The 16,276-nt window shown below is 56.6% G+C and overlaps 2 protein-coding genes across 5 annotated transcripts; one reads left to right on the top strand and one right to left on the bottom strand.

Annotated features, from left to right (window-relative positions):
* Positions 1-803: 803 nt before the first annotated feature.
* HPCA (hippocalcin) lies at positions 804-9,736 on the top strand. 2 transcript variants are annotated; one of them, XM_072827194.1, is made up of 4 exons: positions 804-950; positions 3,726-4,124; positions 8,617-8,722; positions 8,811-9,736. In XM_072827194.1, exons 2-4 carry the CDS (start codon positions 3,747-3,749, stop codon positions 8,906-8,908), a joined length of 582 nt encoding a protein of 193 aa, XP_072683295.1. In that variant the 5' UTR covers positions 804-950; positions 3,726-3,746; the 3' UTR covers positions 8,909-9,736. The 2 variants fall into 2 exon arrangements, with proteins under 2 accessions (XP_072683295.1, XP_072683294.1); XM_072827193.1 differs by lacking the exon at positions 804-950 and adding an exon at positions 1,262-1,376.
* Positions 9,683-15,871, bottom strand: TMEM54 (transmembrane protein 54). 3 transcript variants are annotated; one of them, XM_072827191.1, is made up of 6 exons: positions 15,744-15,871; positions 12,931-13,124; positions 10,933-10,992; positions 10,605-10,793; positions 10,347-10,481; positions 9,683-9,969 (listed from the first exon to the last, which is right to left on the bottom strand). In XM_072827191.1, the coding sequence occupies exons 1-6, from the start codon at positions 15,757-15,759 to the stop codon at positions 9,895-9,897; spliced, it is 669 nt and encodes a 222-aa protein (XP_072683292.1). In that variant the 5' UTR covers positions 15,760-15,871; the 3' UTR covers positions 9,683-9,894. The 3 variants fall into 3 exon arrangements, with proteins under 3 accessions (XP_072683292.1, XP_072683291.1, XP_072683293.1); XM_072827190.1 differs by lacking the exon at positions 15,744-15,871 and adding an exon at positions 14,973-15,529; XM_072827192.1 differs by lacking the exons at positions 10,347-10,481; positions 15,744-15,871 and adding an exon at positions 14,973-15,453.
* Between the last annotated feature and the right edge of the window lie 405 nt (positions 15,872-16,276).

Genomic DNA, 16,276 nt, shown 5'->3' with positions numbered 1-16,276 from the left:
CTCAAAGTCTGTTCTTGACAGAATGCCCGAGTTAAGCTTGACCTGAAAGTCAGACCCTCACTCTGCTCAAAGCCCCAAGAGCTTTCCATCTCACCTGGAATAAAATCTAAAGTCTCTGGGATGGTCCTAAGCAGCACCACCACCCCAACCTCTGAACACCAACTTTTCCCCAAACACTTATCTAATACATCATAGGATTGACTTGTCTATTCTGTCCATTGTTTACTGCCCGCTTCTGTAACCCCACTGCCTAGAACAATGCTGGGCACAGAAATAGTGCCTGATGAACATTTGTGCCATGAATGGATGAGGCCATATGGAGTCAAGCCCAAGCCTTCCACTCACCAGCTGTGAGACATGGGGAAAAATCATTTAACCCCTCTGAGGGGTTGCTCATTTGTGAAGAGGGGACAGTAAGGACCACCTCCTAAAAATAAAGGAAAAACTCAAGCCAAGGATGTGGGGATTGTTGCAGAAGCTGGGGGAAGGAGGATGCAGCCTCCATCCTGGCAGGAGGAGCTGTGATGGGGGTCAGGGACTCGGGAGAAGGGCTGTCCTGTCTACAGGTGAGGTCCCTACGCACTTCAGAACCCCTCCAGACTGAAGATGCTCCCCAGTCCTCACCTAGGACCAGAGGCGGGGGAGGAAGGGTATGGGAGGAGCAATTTAGATCAATGTTGGGAGGTGGGATTCATTCTGAGAGGAGCCCAGGTAGGAGATCCCGGGCTGTAGGCAGGAGATGGGGGCGGGGCTCTCTAAGGCCGAGGTAGGGTAGGGGGCGTGTCTTTCCCCCGAAGACCTCCGGGACCGGAGGAGTGGGCGCTGCCCCTCGCGGAAGAGCCCCCAGCTCAATTAGTTCCCGAGTTGAGGCGCGGGGGCAGGGAAGGTGCCTATCCAACCGCCCAGGCTCCGGATTCCGCCCGCGGAGCGACGTGCAGCTCCGCGCACAGGTAGGGATGGGGCAGGAAGGCGGGCGGAGCTGCCGGGGTTGTCCCCGGTTCGGAAAGAGGTCTCTGGGCAGTGACCCCCCCGACCCCATTCGGGCTACCTGATCGAGATGCTGAGGAGATGGAAACCTCTGTCCTCCCCCGGCGGGCGCTCCCTCACGAGGGGGCCAGGGAAGTGAGGGCGTCCCTTCCCCTCTCCCGGGCAGGGACGGGGGCGGAGCCAAGCGCACCGCCCCCTCCCCCCTCCGGGGCTGCAGGGGAAGGGGAGGAACGGGGACCCCCCCAGGGGAGGGGCTCCGGGCGAACGCCGCGGGGCGTCTCCCTGGCAGTCCCTCCCCCCGCCCCCCGCCCGCCCCTCCGGCCGCCTCTGCCGCCGCGCGCCGCAGCAGCGCCGCCTTCCCTGCGCAGTCGGTGTCTCCGCGTCGCTGGGTGAGTGGGGGCCGCTCCGGCCGGGGCCGGGGGGTGCAGGGAGGGGGCAGCCCAGAGGGAGGGGGCCCCGTCGAACCTCTCCAGCCCCGCCGCTCGCGCGCCTCCCGGGAAGCCTCCCGCCCAGGGCGCGGGGGGGAAGGGGGCTCCCCCGGGGAAGGAGCGCGGCGCTCTCCAGGGTCCTGACCGCCGAGTGGCCAGCGGGGAGGAGTCGCGTTCTGGTCGCCTCGGAGCGCCCCCTCCAGGAGGGGCCCCGCGCCCGGCGCTCTGAAGCGTGGGCTCAGGGCGAGAGCTGGGGAGAGGTTTGGAGAGGATCCCGGGGGTGAGTTGCTCAGGTCGAGCCGTGGGTCCTTCCCATCTGGGGGACGAGGGAGTCTTTGCGGAGACAACAGATTCTCCTACCACCCTCGTTTCCAAGTCTCCCGATTGGGAGGGGCAGCTCTGAGGGTGGCAGGGAGGAGGGGGCACTGGAGGATCTCTCCTGCTCAATGCATCTCTCAGCCCCCGCCCCGATGACCCAGTTCCTTGGACCTTGAGGAGGGGACTAAGGGACACACTCCTCCGCCCCAGCCCAACGCATTTCCTCAGTCCCCCCCCCCCCCCACACACACACTTGTTCATTGGGTCCTCAGTCTGGGGCAGAAGAGGCTGCTTTAGAAAGGAGGGTCATCAACTTACAAAAACATGCATGTGACACACTGCTGAGGACACACACAAGTCCCCCAAATGGCCATTCAGGCACATCCCCCTCATACTGTGATGGGTGCATACCTAGTCACATGCACATGTATGGACTGAAACACACGGGAGTCAAAGGCAATGCAGAAACCAGGGGCATATGTGCATACATGAACGCTAGCACTCACACAGATGCTCATCCACATGTGCACAGAGCTTCATGCAGATGCACACACAAGGAACCCCTTCATCCTGTCTCACTCCCAGTGCCAGGCTGCGAGGAGGGAGTCACCTGCATGCTCCCCTACATCCCTGCCTGGAACTGCCTGGCTGTCTCCTCTCCCTTGCCTTCCCCTCAGCCATCCACACCCTAAACTCCTACATGAAAAGGTAAGTGTTGGGGGAGGGTTGGCTGGCCGGGGCTCTCCCTGGAAGAGAGGCCCCCCAGTAGGTCTGAGAAGGGTTGCGGCTCCCTCTCCTGGGACCTAGAAGCACCCCTGGGAAAAGAAAGATGGCAAGGGTTCCTGAGGGTTCCACGTGCAGCTGGCCATGTGAGAGGTGTCGGCATGGGAGTTGGCTTGTGATGGCATGTGTGAGACATGTGGGGTCGTGGGCTGGTGTCTTGATGCATAGGGTATGGGAGCTGTTCGTGAGTGGTGCCGTGTGTCAGAACATGTGAGTTGTGGAGCAGAGGGAATGCTGTCATGTGTGGAGGCATGGTGACCCATGGGTGGCTGTGCGCTGGTGTGTGAGTGGCATGGGAGCCAGTGTGTGGATTTGGTGAGTTGTGTACCACAATTTGTGTGTGTATTCATTTGTATATTGTTGTGCATAAGTCTTGTGGCACCTGGGTCCATGTAAATCATTTTTATTTAACACTTACATAGCACATATATGTGCAGGCATCACTGTAAGTGCTTCACATGTATTAACTAATTCAATCCCCATAATAATGAGGTAGGTACTATTACCCTCGCTTTACAGATGGGGCAGAGAGAGTATAAGAAACTCGTCTAAGGCCACCTAGCTGGTAAGAGGCAGAGCTGAGGTTTAAACCCAGGTGGTCTGGTTCTGTTGCCTAGGTTAACATCTACCTTACTTGGGCCTTTGTCAGGCACACATGTGTGGAAGAGAGAACAGGATAATAGGTCAGTGCCTGGGCTGCAGGTGTATTTTGTAGTGAGCAGACATATGTGAAGCAAAGAAGGAGCAGGAGGGAGGAGGGAGGACCAGAAGGCCTATTGCACCTCCCTGGGCAACTCTGGGAGTCAGCCCTATCACTCCATGGCTATGTGACCTGGGCCAGATCTCCTTACTTCCTTGAGTCTGTCTTCCCATCTGTAAAGTGGGGCTAATCTCCAGGCTTCACTTTGTGAGGGTGAAATGGTACACACCTGTGATGGCTCAGTGGCTGGCACTGAGCAGGCCCTCAGTGAATGGGAGCCCCCTTCCCTTCCTCTGTCTCCTGGTCTGTTCCCTGGGAAAGTATAAGCTCTGGGGAGATGATGTGGAGCTGGTCACAGAGGCAGGATGCTGACTTTGGGCCAGCTCCTCTCTTTCCCTGGGTCAAATGAGAGGCCAGGTGGCTGGTGTCTGGGGCCTCCCTGGAGAGGTGTCAAGGGGCCAAGAGGGTCTGACCATTCCTCTCTGCCCCTTGACCCCCTCGGGATCCAGGTGGGACTTGGCTTGGTGGCCATGGGCAAGCAGAACAGCAAGCTGCGGCCGGAGATGCTGCAGGACCTGCGGGAGAACACGGAGTTCTCGGAGCTGGAGCTTCAGGAGTGGTACAAGGGCTTCCTCAAGGACTGTCCCACGGGCATCCTCAACGTGGACGAGTTCAAGAAGATCTACGCCAACTTCTTCCCCTATGGTGACGCCTCTAAATTTGCTGAGCACGTCTTCCGTACGTTCGACACCAACAGCGATGGCACCATTGACTTCCGGGAGTTCATCATCGCGCTGAGTGTGACCTCACGTGGCCGCCTGGAGCAGAAGCTCATGTGGGCCTTCAGCATGTATGACCTGGATGGCAACGGCTACATCAGCCGCGAGGAGATGCTCGAGATTGTGCAGGTGGGCCCCTGGGCCCCTCAGAATGCCAGGAGCAGGGCCCAGCCGCTGGCACCCGTCATCCCTTTTTATCCTCTCAGCAGCCCTTGTGGGTAGGTAGTGGCAGGTGCTACTCTTGTGACCCATTTGAAAAACCATTAGGAAATAATTTCCAATTTAAGGAAAAGTTGAGAAAACTCCCATATACCCTTTACCCAGATTCACCAATTAACTTTGGCCATATTTGCTTTATCATTATATGTGTGCGTGTGTGTAATGCTTTGTTGTTGTTCCGAACATGGCCCTCTAACCCTGACTATATCAGGATATATTTCCTAATAACAGGGACATACTCTTATATAACCCATAATATGATTATCAAACTCAGGACATTTAATGTAGAAACAATGCTATTATCTAACTTACAGACCATATTCCAATTTTGCCAACTGTCTCAGAATGTTCTTTATAGCCCTTTTTACCCAGGTCCGGATCACACGTTGCATTTCGTTGTCATGTCTCTTTAGCTGCCTTTAATCTGTAGCAGATTCTCAGCCTTTGTCTTTCAAAACTTGACATTTCTTCAGGGTACAGGCCAGTTATGTTTCTTTGATCTCCATTTCCTAGTACTAACCAAGATGTTTATATATATCCTTACAATAACTCCATGAGGCTCAGAGAGGTGAAGTGACTCGCTCAAGGTCACACAGCATGTAAGTGGCGTTAAGTTCAAGCTGGCCACTACTCAGAGCTGCCCCTAGAGAGGGGTCTGGCTTCCAGTTCTGGAGTTGGCTTCAACTCCTAGATTTCTCATTTCAATTTCCATGATTTCTCATTTCTCATCTCAAATGAAGATGATGAGACTGACCTCACAGGGAGATTTAAGGACCTGATATGAATGCCCATTCTTTTTTTTTAAGAGTTTATTTATTCATTCATGAGAGACACACAGAAAGAGAGAGAGAGAGAGGCAGAGACACAGGCAGAGGGAGAAGCAGGCTCCATGCAGGGAGCCCGATGTGGGACTCGAACCCGGATCCCCAGGATCTGCCCTGGGCTGAAGGCGGCGCTAAACTGCTGAGCCACCTGGGCTGCCTGAATGCCCTTTCTTAGTACAAGTTTAAGTGTAACACATGTTAGCTCTACCTCAGAAACCTTCCAGAGTGCCCATCCCTTCAGCCTGTCATTGAAGTCCATCAGGGCTCTGGTTCCATTTTTTTTTTTAAGATTTTATTTATTTATTCATGAGAGACACAGAGAGGCAGAGACATAGGCAGAGAGAGAAGCAGGCTGCATGCAGGGAGCCTGATGTGGGACCCAATCCCGGGACTCAGGGATCATGCCCTGAGTCAAAGGCAGATGCTCAACTGCCAACCCACCCAGGTGTCCCTGGTTCTATTTATCCAGTTCCAAGTTCACTTTTTGCCTAAGCCTGTGTTTCTTTACCCATATAGTAGGGGTGTTAGCCCCCAACATCACCAGGCTATTGTTGGTAAAGAGAGTGGGATAGGGGCTCCAGCAGAGGATCCAGCATATACTTGTTACTTGGTTAATGTTAGCAGTCGTCACTTAGTATTGTCTCCTCTGCACATTCTCTACTCTAGCCAGAATGGCCTTTTCAGCATCCTTCGGATATGCCCTGAATAATCCCACTGCACAGCTCTGCACAAGCTCTTGTCCTGTTTCCTTTTGCCTCTCTGAATCCTTTCTCTCTGGTTCCCCAGCTTTGCTGCTTCCCCCTCCACCTCATCCAGACCCTACTGGATTCTTGCTTTGGCTTCTCTCTTGCTAAGCATTGGGGTCTGCTCTTGAGCTAGAGTAGAATGGGCTGCTTTGGAATGTGGTGCCCTCTCTGTACCTATCATTAAGGTAAAGCCTTAATGTTTGTCTGTGACTCCCATGGGTCAGGCATTAACTCTCTAGTTGATGGATAGTGGGAAGTTCTGGGGGTCCTAGTGGAAGGGTTGGGGCAGGTGGGGTGATAGCAGATCCCTCAGGGATTGGGCAGCAGCTGGATACCAACCAATATGAGGGATGTTCACGTTTTACCAGTTAGGGTGGTTGCACTGGTATATACTGATACATATCAGCCCTATTGGAGGCACCAAGCCCGACATCAGTCAAGCTAGCCTCATTCCTTAGACATCCTTAGGACCTCTGCTCCCCAGGCCCTGATTTCCTTTACGGCATCCGGGTGGCCTGAGATGGCCAGTGCTGTCAGAGCTCTGCAAACCCCAGTGACATTAATTACAAGTCGGCTCAAGTGAAACAATGAGTGCACAGCAATTCCAGACAATTAATTAGGAGGCCCAGGAGAGGGGTGTCATGAGGGGAGCAATCATTCTCTAAATCACTCGCCCATCCTTCTAAAGATCCAACCCTGCGGTCAGGTGTGGGCACATTGCAAGGGAAAAAAAACGCTGCATCTTGGCCTCTTAGGACTCCCACTCTGGTGGGAGGGAACAAGTGTTCAGCCCACACTGATGAGCTAAATGTGGCATCTGAGAGTCTAGGGGACTGAAAGGCAGGGAAGACCTGAGGATGTGATGGATGAGTAATGATTATAATATGAGCTGCTGTTTACTGACCACCTACTCTAGCCAGCTACTATTCTAACTATACACACTGTCTCATTCAATCCTCTAGATAGTCTTCATGAGGGAGACATGAGAAACTGAGGTTCACAGAGGTAAAGGACTTGTCCAGTAAAGTGATTAGTGGAACCAGGAAGCCACCGCAGGTGCACCTTCCTTCGAAGTCCCGGCTGGTCATCACCACCCACAAGCATCTATCCAGCAGCTAGGAGGGAACAGATCCTAATTCAGTCTCTGCCATCAATTCCCTTCCAAGCCTCTGTTTCTTATCTGGAAAATTGGGATGATACCTGCTTTTCAGGCTGTTGTAAACTCGAGAAATAATGCATGTAAAGTACCTGGCACATAGCAGGTGCCTGATAAGTAGTAGCTAGTAGTATTATTCCAAGTGGAAGCTGTCCATTCTGGGAAACCTGAAAGGCATGGAAGTGTTTGGTTGTGGTGGGGTCACCCACCAGGGGAGGCCTGATAATGGAGAGGTCAGTAAGGAGCAGAGCACCAAGTCCCTTGAATTCCTAGGACTGAATGGTTTGGACTCAGTAGAGAGGACAGTGGGAGGTGCCAAAGGCTTTTAAACAGTGGAGTCCCTGCCAGATGCCAGACACTGTGCTAAGTTCTGAGGATATGGACACTAGCTAGGTGTCCATGATCTTTATCTGTATGCTGGGGACTAGGAGCAATCCTACAAAGGCAAAATAACTTACAAGGAGGTGTCCCCAAAGGAAAAGCCCAGGAGACTCTGGGCCAGCATGGGGGCCTTGACCCAGCTGGGATCGGAGAAGGCCTCCCTAAAAAAGTGCCATGTAAGTTGAGTCCCAAGGAAGAGTGGGAGGCAGCAGAAGGAGCGTGGGGCAGCATCCAGAAGGAGCTGGGTGCATGGTGGGCCTGGAGGGAAGCCTGCGTGTGTGATGGGAACGAGGGGGTGGCCCATTGGGCTGTGGACAGGGCGGTGATCTGTGTTTGGAAAGCTTTCAGAGGCAGTATAGGGGACAGACCTGAGGGAGAGAGGCCTGAAGAGACCAGTACGCAGGCTGCGGCCGGATCTAAGGCAAGGGAAGTTTTTGGGATGGAAGAAGGGAGGCTTCTGGGCGGAGGTGTCAGTAGCAAAAAGCTGGAGGATTGGGGTGATCGATTTAGTCCTTGAGCTGTGGGGCGCTGGGACCCAGCCCATCCCACAAGCCAAGCCTTACGTGCTCTGTGTACAAGTAGCACAAATACCCTACCCTCCCTCGCGTTGCCTCCAGAGCTCCTGCACGTGGCAGCTGCAGTTCTGGGCACCACGGAGCGCATACTGGCCCCGCCCCCGGCAGATGCTCTTTTGAGTTTATTTGCATAACGTCTCCGCCCCCTCTGAGCCCAGCTGCCTCGGGCCTTCAGCCCTCAGAGAGACCCTGCGCCCCCTGCCGGCCACAGAGGCCCCGCAGCCCAGCGTCGCCTCCTCTGCCCAGCGCCCCCTGCAGGCCCCCGAGCGCTGGCCGCCCAGAGCCCCCAAGTTCCAGAAGAGCAGCGCCTGGCCCGTACTTACCCTGCAGCCTGCGGCGCCAGGTGTTCTAGTCCCTTCGCTATCCGGGCCCTGATAGCCTCCAGCATCTCCCCTGGCCCCCTGCACTCAGACACCCCAAATTCTCGGCGCCGACTCCGAGCTTCCCGCCGTGGGGCCTCCGTACGTGCAGGCTGCTCTGCCTGCAATGCCTTTCCCGCCTGGCGCGCCAAAGGAACTTGGTCAGGGCCCACTCCAATAGCCCCCTCTTCTGGGAAGCCTTCCTGAACATCCCCCCCCCGCCCTCCCGCTTCTCCGCGACCACCTCTCCGCCTCCCCCAGGAGCTGCGATCTTCCGCGTCGCTGCGGGCGGCTTGGGATGGGGGGGTGGGGGGCTCGGGCAGGCTCCTCTCACTCCCTGCCTCCCCCTCCCGCCCCTCAGGCCATTTACAAGATGGTTTCGTCCGTAATGAAGATGCCGGAGGACGAGTCGACCCCAGAAAAGAGGACCGAGAAGATCTTCCGCCAAATGGACACGAACAACGACGGTGAGGGGCAGGGGCGGGGCGGGGCGGGCGCCACACCCCGTCGCTCTCCCGCGGCCTCCTCCCGCTCACTGCCCCCCTCGCCCCGCAGGCAAGCTGTCCCTGGAGGAGTTCATCCGCGGAGCCAAAAGCGACCCGTCCATCGTGCGTCTGCTGCAGTGCGACCCCAGCAGCGCCTCCCAGTTCTGAGCGAGAGGACCCAGGTTCCCCCTCCTCCCTGCCTTCACTGGCCCTCTCCCGGCTCTCAGCTTCCTCTCCCTTGTGTCTGTCCAGCCTGGGGGTCAGACTGGGCTCCCCCAGGGCCTGCATTCCGGGGTCTATGGAGAAGGGAACCCCGCGGTAGCCCCAATGCCCAAGCAAGCAAGCGGTCAGCACCTCCCGTCGAGGCAGTAGCTCCCTGAGGCCGTGGTTGAGACGCAGGCTCTGGCTGGGTCAGCCTTCTCTTACCATTCTCCTGCCCCCCCCACCCCGCCCCTACCCGCAGCCTCAAGCTCCTCCCCGAGCCCCCACCCAGCTCTAGTAGCTCTCCGTTAGGGTGGAGGGGGAATCATGCCCAGGTGAGGAGGCTGTCTTCATTTGGAAAGAAGAGAAGGATTCCAGAGGTGTTTGAGGAAAAAGCTTCCTTGAGCAGTCCTTCCCTGCAGGAAGGCCTCAACTCTTCCTGTTCCGCTGCTTTTGTCGGGCCTGGAGGCCAGGATGCAAAGGAGAACCTCCCAGTCCAGCCTCCCAGCTGTGGGTCCCATGAACCCCTACCTGCCTTTCAGCACTTGGATGAACACAGACCCACTGATCCTTCTGTGTAGTTTTCCTCTCTCAGACACACACATGCACACACACACACACACACACACACACAGGCCCACGGATGGGCAGACACACCCAGAGCCCCACCCACAGCATCCTGTGTGGGAAAGAAGCACAGGCCCCCTGGCCAAGTCCCCGCCCCTGCTGCATGCATCCATGTGGAGCATCTCTGTTCTTTTTAATAACTTCAGAATAAAGTCTCATTTCAGCGCAGTGGGCTGGGTAGCTGAAGGAGGGGGTGGAAAGCCCCAGTGGGGTCCCTGAGTGACCAGTGAGCCTCTCGGGTCTGCTCCAGGAATCCTGGCCTGGTCACAGTACAGACTTGGTTGTAGGGCCATAGTGGTCATGGGGCCTGGACCGGACATCAGCTCTCAGAGAGTCAGCGGCTCAGAACTGGTACAGCTCAGCAGGTCACGGCCCTCCACAGGCTCTGGGCTCTCCTGCATCTGCAGAGGCACAAGAGGGTGCTGGGGTCTGAGTCTGCTCCTCCAGGACACCTAGGGGATGGGAGGAGGGGAGGGCTGCGAGGATCTCTGGGGCAAAGAGGCATCACTACTCCCTCCCATATAAAATACTCCTGCTTCTCCCTCAAGACTCATCCTGGCCCTTGGGGGAGCCACATTTCAGCTGTGTGACTTAGCTGGGAGATCTGACCTCTCTAAGCCTCCAAGCTTCTCCCTTTTGTCCTGGGGGAAAAGCTTTTGCCCCAGTTCTCACGGCAAGCGCCCCATACAGAGGAGTAGGGGAAGACCAGCCTAGCTCCCCAGCAAGTGCTCCCAGAAACATGGGGAGTCGGGCTGAAAGAGGGGATAGCAGGCCTTACCATGCGGTGGCTGCTTTTTCCCCACCACGGCCTCAGTTCCAGCAGCTGGTGGGCGAGCTGGGCACAGCGTACAGCAAACACACTCTCTGCCACGCAGAGAACTAGCGAAATGCCCCAGAGGCACAGGCTGGAGCTCTGTGGGGGCACAAGGCACAGGATGGGGGGGGTCTCCAAGAACCCTTCCTGCCTCTGATGAGCACCCCCCACTCTCCTACCCCAGCCCCGCACTCCCTGCAATCCCAAGGCCTAAGCACTCACATAAATGCGTGTGGGGTCGAAGGGACAGTCAGGCACCAGTACTAGCAATTCGGGGCTTCCAAAAGTGCAGGCAGCCAGTAGTGCACGGCCCTGGGTGGCAAACGTCACAGCGATCGAGGCCAAGAGGCCCAGAGCACAGGTCAGAGACAGAAGGGCACATGCCACACTCGAGCTAAACACTGTCCAGCGCTAGATGGGGGAGGAGAGGTGGGTACTGGTCAATGGATGTCATGAAGTCGGCCTCGCTCCCTCCAGGCAGACCAGGCCCTTGGGGGTGGCCACTGCCCCTGTGCTACCCCTACAGCCCCTCCCAGGAGGAGCCGCATACCAGGGGGATGCTGGGGAGGTAGCGTGACAACACGATGGCTGCAATGCCTGATGTGATGACCTGTGGGGGAAGGAGAGTGGGTAGGGGGTCAGGGCCACTCTTGGACAAAGACTCCACTAAGGCTAACTCTAGCCCTCCCAGCCCCCAGCCCCTCAACCTGGCTTGGCTTTGGCCTCATTACTTCCATCTGCACAGAGGCACTGACTCCTCATGTCCAGCCCTGAAGACATGTTTCTAATACCCAGTAATTCCCTGCCTGCAACCTTCCATGACTCCCACTGCACATAGTTGTATATCTCAAACAGGCCCCTGTGTAGCACAGGGCTGCAGGGTCATGTCACAGGGTATATCCGACAAGCCTCCCTGGAGTGGAAAAGATTTTGGAAGAAACTAAGTAGCTCAACTGGCAAGGAACTAAAAACAAAATTGTTATTTTAACAAGTCAGAAAACTTTATGGAGTAGGGGTGCCTGGGTGGCTCAGTCGGTTAAGCATTCAATTCCAGCTCAGCTCAGGTCTGGATCTCAAGGATGTGAGTTCAAGACCCCTGTTCAAGACTCCACACCTAGCATGGAGCCTACTTAAAGAAAAAAAGAAAAGAAAAAAGAGAAAACTTTAGGAGTAGAATTCTATGGGCTGGGCGCATGGGAGGCAGGTTGTCTGATGGGGATCCAGCAATGTCTTTAATTCACCAAGCAGACTCAAGTAAGTGCCTCAGCCTCTTGGGGCTAAGTCCTACTCTGAAGGCTGAGCTCACAGAGAGGACACTAGGTTTGGTGTCATACACAAGTCGTTTCAAATCCAGCTTGGTTTCTTTCTATCAGCAGGACATTGGGCTCGCCCTCGGTGTGGCCCATGTTGCCGGAAGCAATGAGGATTAGCTGAGAAAATGAGGGCAAAGCTGAAGGGGTGTGGCCCGGAGCCCATCCCCAGCGGACCTCCAAACCCGGAGCTCACTGCTTTCCCTGACTTCCTTGCAAGGCAGGTGAGAGGAAGGAACCCACTAACACCGGGGGACACTACACACATCTGCACCACCCAGCCCTGTCCCATTGACTGAGGCTCTCCTGCCAGCTGAGGCCTGAGATCTTCATTCACCCCAGCCTTGGGGCCAGCAGGCTGTTTGAGCTTCACTTTGTAGAGGACAGAATAGGCTTTAGAGACAGAAATAAGTCCCTCAGGCAGGAGGCAGCAGAGGTGGAACTCCAGAATTTGAGGTATGGATGTTGTCCAACAGCTGTCACCACCTCTGCTAACAGGTGGGAAAGAGCTTTATGACCTTGAGAATACCAGGCTCCTTCACTCATGTATTCCTCAAACAGGTATTGACATCCGGTCCTAACCATGGCCACCATTAATCGAGCACCTACCATAGACCAGGCCAGTGCTGAGTTCCTGACAAGTCGGTTTTTTCAGCATCTCCAGAATAGATTTTAGCTAATCCCACCTCCACACCTTTGCCTCTGCCATTCTCTGTATCTGGAATGTCATCCCAGCTTCCCCTCCTACCTGCTGGCCCCAGCATGCCTCCTATCTGGGTTGTGGTAATTACAGCCTATCTTTGAACTCCTACTCATCCATCAATACCCAGCTCAGGGGCCTCCACCTCTGTGAACACTACTGGACCCTCCCAAGCTGAGCTGATGCTCCTTCCTTTCGTCCAGCACTGCTTGACTACTTCCTTATTGTAATAATAATCCTAGCTCGCAGTAGTCAGCACTACCCGTGTGCTAGATACTGGGACAAACACTTGATGTGGATGATCTCATTAGTACTCACCAGGACCCTCTGAGGTGGACACTTGTTACCTTCCCCATGTTATAGACAAGGCAGCTGAGGCAGACAGAGAGGTTGAGAGACATGAACAGTTGGTAAGGGGCAGAGCAGAGGGCGTGGGGATCTCTACGTGCCCACCCCAGGCTCGGGGTAGGGACTCATCAAAGACCTTTCAAGCCCCCTCCACTCGCTCTCGCCGGTCACCCTCCCAGCCTGGCCATACCACGATGGCAGAAGTGACAGAGACGATGTTGACCACGCAGTACTGCAGGGCCACAGCATCGTGCGGGGCAGTCACGTAGCGCAGCACGGTGCCATGGAGTAGAGCGGCTGCAATGAAGCTCACGTGGCCCAGCACCACCAGCACCAGCCCTGTCTTCATCAGCACCTTCCGGAAGTCAGCCACATTCAGGCCACCTGTTGGGGACAGCCACGTCAGGGCTACGGGTAGGGCTCATCCTCTGGCAGAGGAGAAAACTGAGGCCCTGGCAGGAGTAAGGGACAGTGGGCTCTAAGTCTGTTTCTGTTTCTGGATGACTTGGAGTTGGTAACTTGTCTTGAGCCTCGGTTTTCTCATTCAGAAAAGGGGTTCATAATGCCTTCATGAGAGTCTTTGGAACTCTAAGGCTGGAAACTTGAGTCTCTAGCTCTAGATCCATGATCTTTCTACTAAACTCCCCATTCACTGACTTATTCATTCAGGAGTTTATTACACAAATGTTCACGGAGTGTCTGCTCTGTGCCAGGCCCTGAGGTACCACGGTGAGTTTGACAGTGTCCAGGCCCCAGGATCCCCTAGTACATGGAGCAAGGATCAGGTCCTGCTCAGAATTCAGTTTGGTGTATAGAGCCAGGCACACAGTAGATAATCAACTCACAATTACTGAACTGACTTGGGGCAAGAAACTCAGTCTCTGAGTATCCATTTCCTCATCTTTAAAATGAGAAGAATAACCCTTGTCTCCCAGTGGAGAAGGAGGGTCCCACGAGGACACAGATGGGAAGGTGGGGGGCATACCCTGGGGGTGTTGGGAAAAGCCAGCTCTTGGTGCAGGGGCACCGGACAGGGCCAGGGCCAGTGGGGGAGGCTGGGATCAAAAGAACATCAGAGACTTGTATGCAAATTCCCTCTGAGTGGCCAAGTGGCTTCCCAGCCCCTACCTGCACACCCCAGGAACAAGGAACTCTCCTCTTTGGACAGCCCAGGCTGCTCCATATATCCCTCTGGAATGTTCTCTGTGGATCCTGGCTCTGCCCCTGAGGATACACACCTTGCTAGCCCTTTGGCCCTCTCAGCCCCCTCATTCCAGCCAGCTCTGGGAGACTGGCCAGGCCCCTGAACCAAGCAACCCCTTTCTTTGTTTAGCTCTTTCCAGTGGGACCTGTGAGCCCCTTCTTAGACCTCAGTTTCCCCATCTGTGGCAGAAAGGGTTGGATCATATTTCATTTATGGGAGCCCTGTAGCTAAAAGAGATAAAGAAAAAGATAGAGAGGGATGGGGGAATCCCTGGGTGGCTCAGCGGTTTAGCGCCTGCCTTCGGGCCAGGGCGTGATCCTGGAGTCCCCGGATCGAGTCCCACGTCGAGCTCCTTGCATGGAGCCTGCTTCTCCCTCTGCCTGTGTCTCTGCCTCAAGCTCTCTCTCATGAATAAATAAATAAAATCTTAAAAAAAAAAAAAAAAAAAAGAAGGATGCCTGGGTGACTGCCTTTGGCTCAGGGCATGATCCTGGGATCCAGAATCAAGTCCCACATTGGGGTCCCTGAGGGGAGCCTGCTTCTCCCTCTGCCTCTCTCTCTCTCTCTCTCTCTCTCTCTCTCTCTCTCTCTCGTCTCTCATGAATAAATGAATAAATCTTAAAAAAAAGAGAGAGAGAGAGAGGAAGGAAAGAAGGAGAGAAGGAAGGAAGGAAGGAAGGAAGGAAGGAAGGAAGGAAGGAAGGAAGGAAGGAAGGAAGGAAGGAATCGCTAGGTTGGATGTTCTTGGGGGCCCTGTGCCAAGAGGCAGTTCCTAGGGAGCAGGGAGGATAGGGTCACTGTCACAGCCCTTCTGCCTGACCTTGCCATATGTAAAATGGGGAGGGGCTGGTCCAGTGGTCTCTGAGACCAGCACGGTCCTCTGCAGCTGGACCAGGTCTAGGAGCAGAGGGCAGATAATGAGCTGGACAGGAACTGTGGAACTGGAATGACATTGTGAAGCTTAATTGCAGGCCAAACAGGAAGCTTCCTCCCAGGGACCTGACCCACCACCCCATCCACCCACCTACCTGGCAGCCCAGACACCATCTGGCTCAGGGTTGGGCTCATGAACAACAACAACGTCCTAGGACCAAGACTTGGTCAAACAGGAGGTGCTGTGCCAGAGCAGCGCTGTGCCCAGGCCGAGTCTCGGGGCCTGGCCTCTCTTAGTTTCTAAGTGACCATTCTTAGAGCACTTAGCAATGTGGCTCACTTCACTCTTAGGAGCGAACTTCCTTCTCACAGTAGTCCTAGGAGGTGGGGCTGCCATCCCCATTTTACAGATGAGGAAACTGAGGTTCCCAAGGTCTCTTGGCTGAGAGTGGGGAGTCCTCAGGTCTGTCTGATGCCCAAGGGCAGCATCCCCGTGCCCAGGGAGTGAGGGGAGAGGACGCACGGGTCCTACTGTGTCCCGCTGTTTGCGAGCGGCCCTTCCATCCCCGCCTGGTGGGCGGCGTGGAGAGGGGTGAAGGGGGAGCCTTTTGCAAGGCCTCGGGCTCAGAACCCCCCGGGCCCTGGCTCTCTCTCCCTCCCGCTCTCTCCAGCGACTCTCCTCCTCCCGCCGGGGGGGGGGGGGGGGGTCCTCTCCTCGGTAAGAAAGGAAAGTAGGGGCGAGGGGCGGCGGCGCTACGCCATCCCCTCTCCACCTCCCCGCCGGGGAAACTGAGGCCGAGAGCGGAGAGCGGCGCGGGAGGAGGCGGCGCGGACCCCGGGGCTCGGGGCTCGGGCTCGGGCGCCAGCGCTCCGCCGCGGGGGATCTGGGGCGGCGGGGGCCTCCGGGCCGTCCCGCCGCGGCTCACCCAGGCGCAGACACATCTCGGCTCCCGCGCGGGCTCCCCGCGGCCGCTTCAGCGGGGCTCCGGGTGCGGCGGCCGGCGGGGCCCCGCTCGCATCCCCGTCCGCAGCCCTCGCGCCGCCCGCGCCTCCGTCCCGCCCGCGCCCGGCCGGCCTCCCTTCCCGTCACCCCCCGGGCGGCCCAGCCCCGGGAGGGCCCCGGCGGCTCCTTTGCACCCCGGCCGGTCCGACCGGCTGGGCAGCCCTTCCCGGCCCGCCCGGCTGAGTCACGGCCCTGGCCCCACCCCCCGCCCGCCTCTCCCAGCCCTGCACCCCCTGCACGCCCCCCCCCCCCCCCGCAGCGGTCCCACTGCTGATGACCCCTGAGGCTCCGGGAGCCGCCGTGCTGGGGTGGGGGCCGTGTGCCTGGTGGCTGCGGTGCCGCGACCTCGTGGGCACCCGGACGGGGCCGCCCCAGGGTGAAGGTTGCGAATCCCCTTCTTTCTAGACGATGCGGAGGGGCAGCCGTGGTGGTGCAGGAGCACTGCTTGGGGAACCA

Source organism: Canis lupus, chromosome 5, assembly GCF_048164855.1.
Source record: "Canis lupus baileyi chromosome 5, mCanLup2.hap1, whole genome shotgun sequence".
NCBI lineage: Eukaryota > Metazoa > Chordata > Mammalia > Carnivora > Canidae > Canis > Canis lupus.
The sequence above is the reverse complement of the archived record's forward strand: the minus strand, read 5'-3'. Positions and strand labels throughout refer to the sequence as shown.

What these genes read in the sequence shown, in the direction of transcription:
- HPCA (XM_072827194.1), top strand. Translation starts at nt 3,747, where the DNA reads ATGGGCAAGCAGAACAGCAAGCTGCGGCCGGAGATGCTGCAGGACCTG. An exon ending in AGATGCTCGAGATTGTGCAG is followed by an intron (nt 4,125 to 8,616) that starts GTGGGCCCCTGG and finishes CCCGCCCCTCAG; the next exon opens with GCCATTTACAAGATGGTTTC. An exon ending in AATGGACACGAACAACGACG is followed by an intron (nt 8,723 to 8,810) that starts GTGAGGGGCAGG and finishes CTCGCCCCGCAG; the next exon opens with GCAAGCTGTCCCTGGAGGAG.
- TMEM54 (XM_072827190.1), bottom strand. Translation starts at nt 15,012, where the DNA reads ATGAGCCCAACCCTGAGCCAGATGGTGTCTGGGCTGCCAG. An exon ending in CTGTCACTTCTGCCATCGTG is followed by an intron (nt 10,993 to 12,930) that starts GTATGGCCAGGC and finishes CTTCCCCCACAG; the next exon opens with GTCATCACATCAGGCATTGC. An exon ending in ACCTCCCCAGCATCCCCCTG is followed by an intron (nt 10,794 to 10,932) that starts GTATGCGGCTCC and finishes TCCCCCATCTAG; the next exon opens with CGCTGGACAGTGTTTAGCTC.